An 804-nucleotide genomic window follows, 5' to 3' on the forward strand; every position below is an offset into this window, starting at 1 on the left:
AAGAAAAAAATGGCAAAAAATCTAAAAGACACTCACTATGAGGCAGAGTCATTGAGCTGGTACTCTCTGGAGCGACTGAAACAAGCCTGAACACCACCATCCTTCCATAGCCGCTGGATGATTCCTGACAGCTCGCTCGTCATATATCCCTCATCTGCAGAGCCGGCCAGCACAAACAGCTGCCTTGCATCATCCTGCCAAACAGCCAATCCAATGCATCATGGTTTCCTTTTGATACTTTAGCATTACATAAATAAGTGGCCTGCATTTAACCCCACTTTACATTATAACAGCGGCACTTACAGCCCGCCCAGGATCCGCAAAGTCAATCTTCAGGCGGCCCATGGCCCTTATGATGGCGATGATGGACTGGATAGTGTTGCTGTAGACCACGGCTCTGTACTGTTTGCACTCTTCCTCTGAGTAGCCCGCTTCATGGATGATTCTGTGGGAGAAAAGACAATGGCATTAATTTAAGTAATACAACTAATAGCTCCTGGCAAGTGTATATTGTGAATATAGGCCTTGCTGACTAGGCCTGCACGATTAATCGTTTGTAAACCGAAATCGCGATTTGAAAGGGTGCGATTTTCAAATCGCAGTCCTATTTCGATGAAGGACTATCAAATATGTAACAAGCATCTACGTAGTTTTTGACAGTTTGCTGAAATGTCTAACTTTAAATTAACTAAGTCGCGTCCAAAACAAATATTCTCTGTTAAAGTAATCCGTATGAAACATACGCTATGTCCAGTTTTCCCGTCTCAACTCAATACATCTAATGCGGTCACACCCACGCGCCGA

At 44.0% G+C, this 804-nt stretch overlaps 1 protein-coding gene across 1 annotated transcript in view; it reads right to left on the minus strand.

Annotated features, from left to right (window-relative positions):
• Nucleotides 1-36: 36 nt before the first annotated feature.
• The window catches only part of LOC107696227 (guanine nucleotide-binding protein G(i) subunit alpha-1-like), a gene marked incomplete at its 3' end in the record, with an annotated part of 14673 nt that continues 13905 nt past the window's right edge, over nt 37-804 (minus strand). Inside the window, exons 3-4 of the mRNA XM_016496487.1 lie at nt 304-445; nt 37-194 (exon numbers count right to left, since the gene is read on the minus strand). Of these exons, the coding sequence (XP_016351973.1) occupies nt 37-194; nt 304-445 (300 nt within the window). The remainder of the gene's footprint in view (nt 195-303; nt 446-804) is intronic.

This window comes from Sinocyclocheilus anshuiensis, unplaced genomic scaffold (assembly GCF_001515605.1).
Source record: "Sinocyclocheilus anshuiensis isolate Anshui unplaced genomic scaffold, SAMN03320099.WGS_v1.1 scaffold778, whole genome shotgun sequence".
NCBI classification, from domain to species: Eukaryota; Metazoa; Chordata; class Actinopteri; order Cypriniformes; family Cyprinidae; genus Sinocyclocheilus; species Sinocyclocheilus anshuiensis.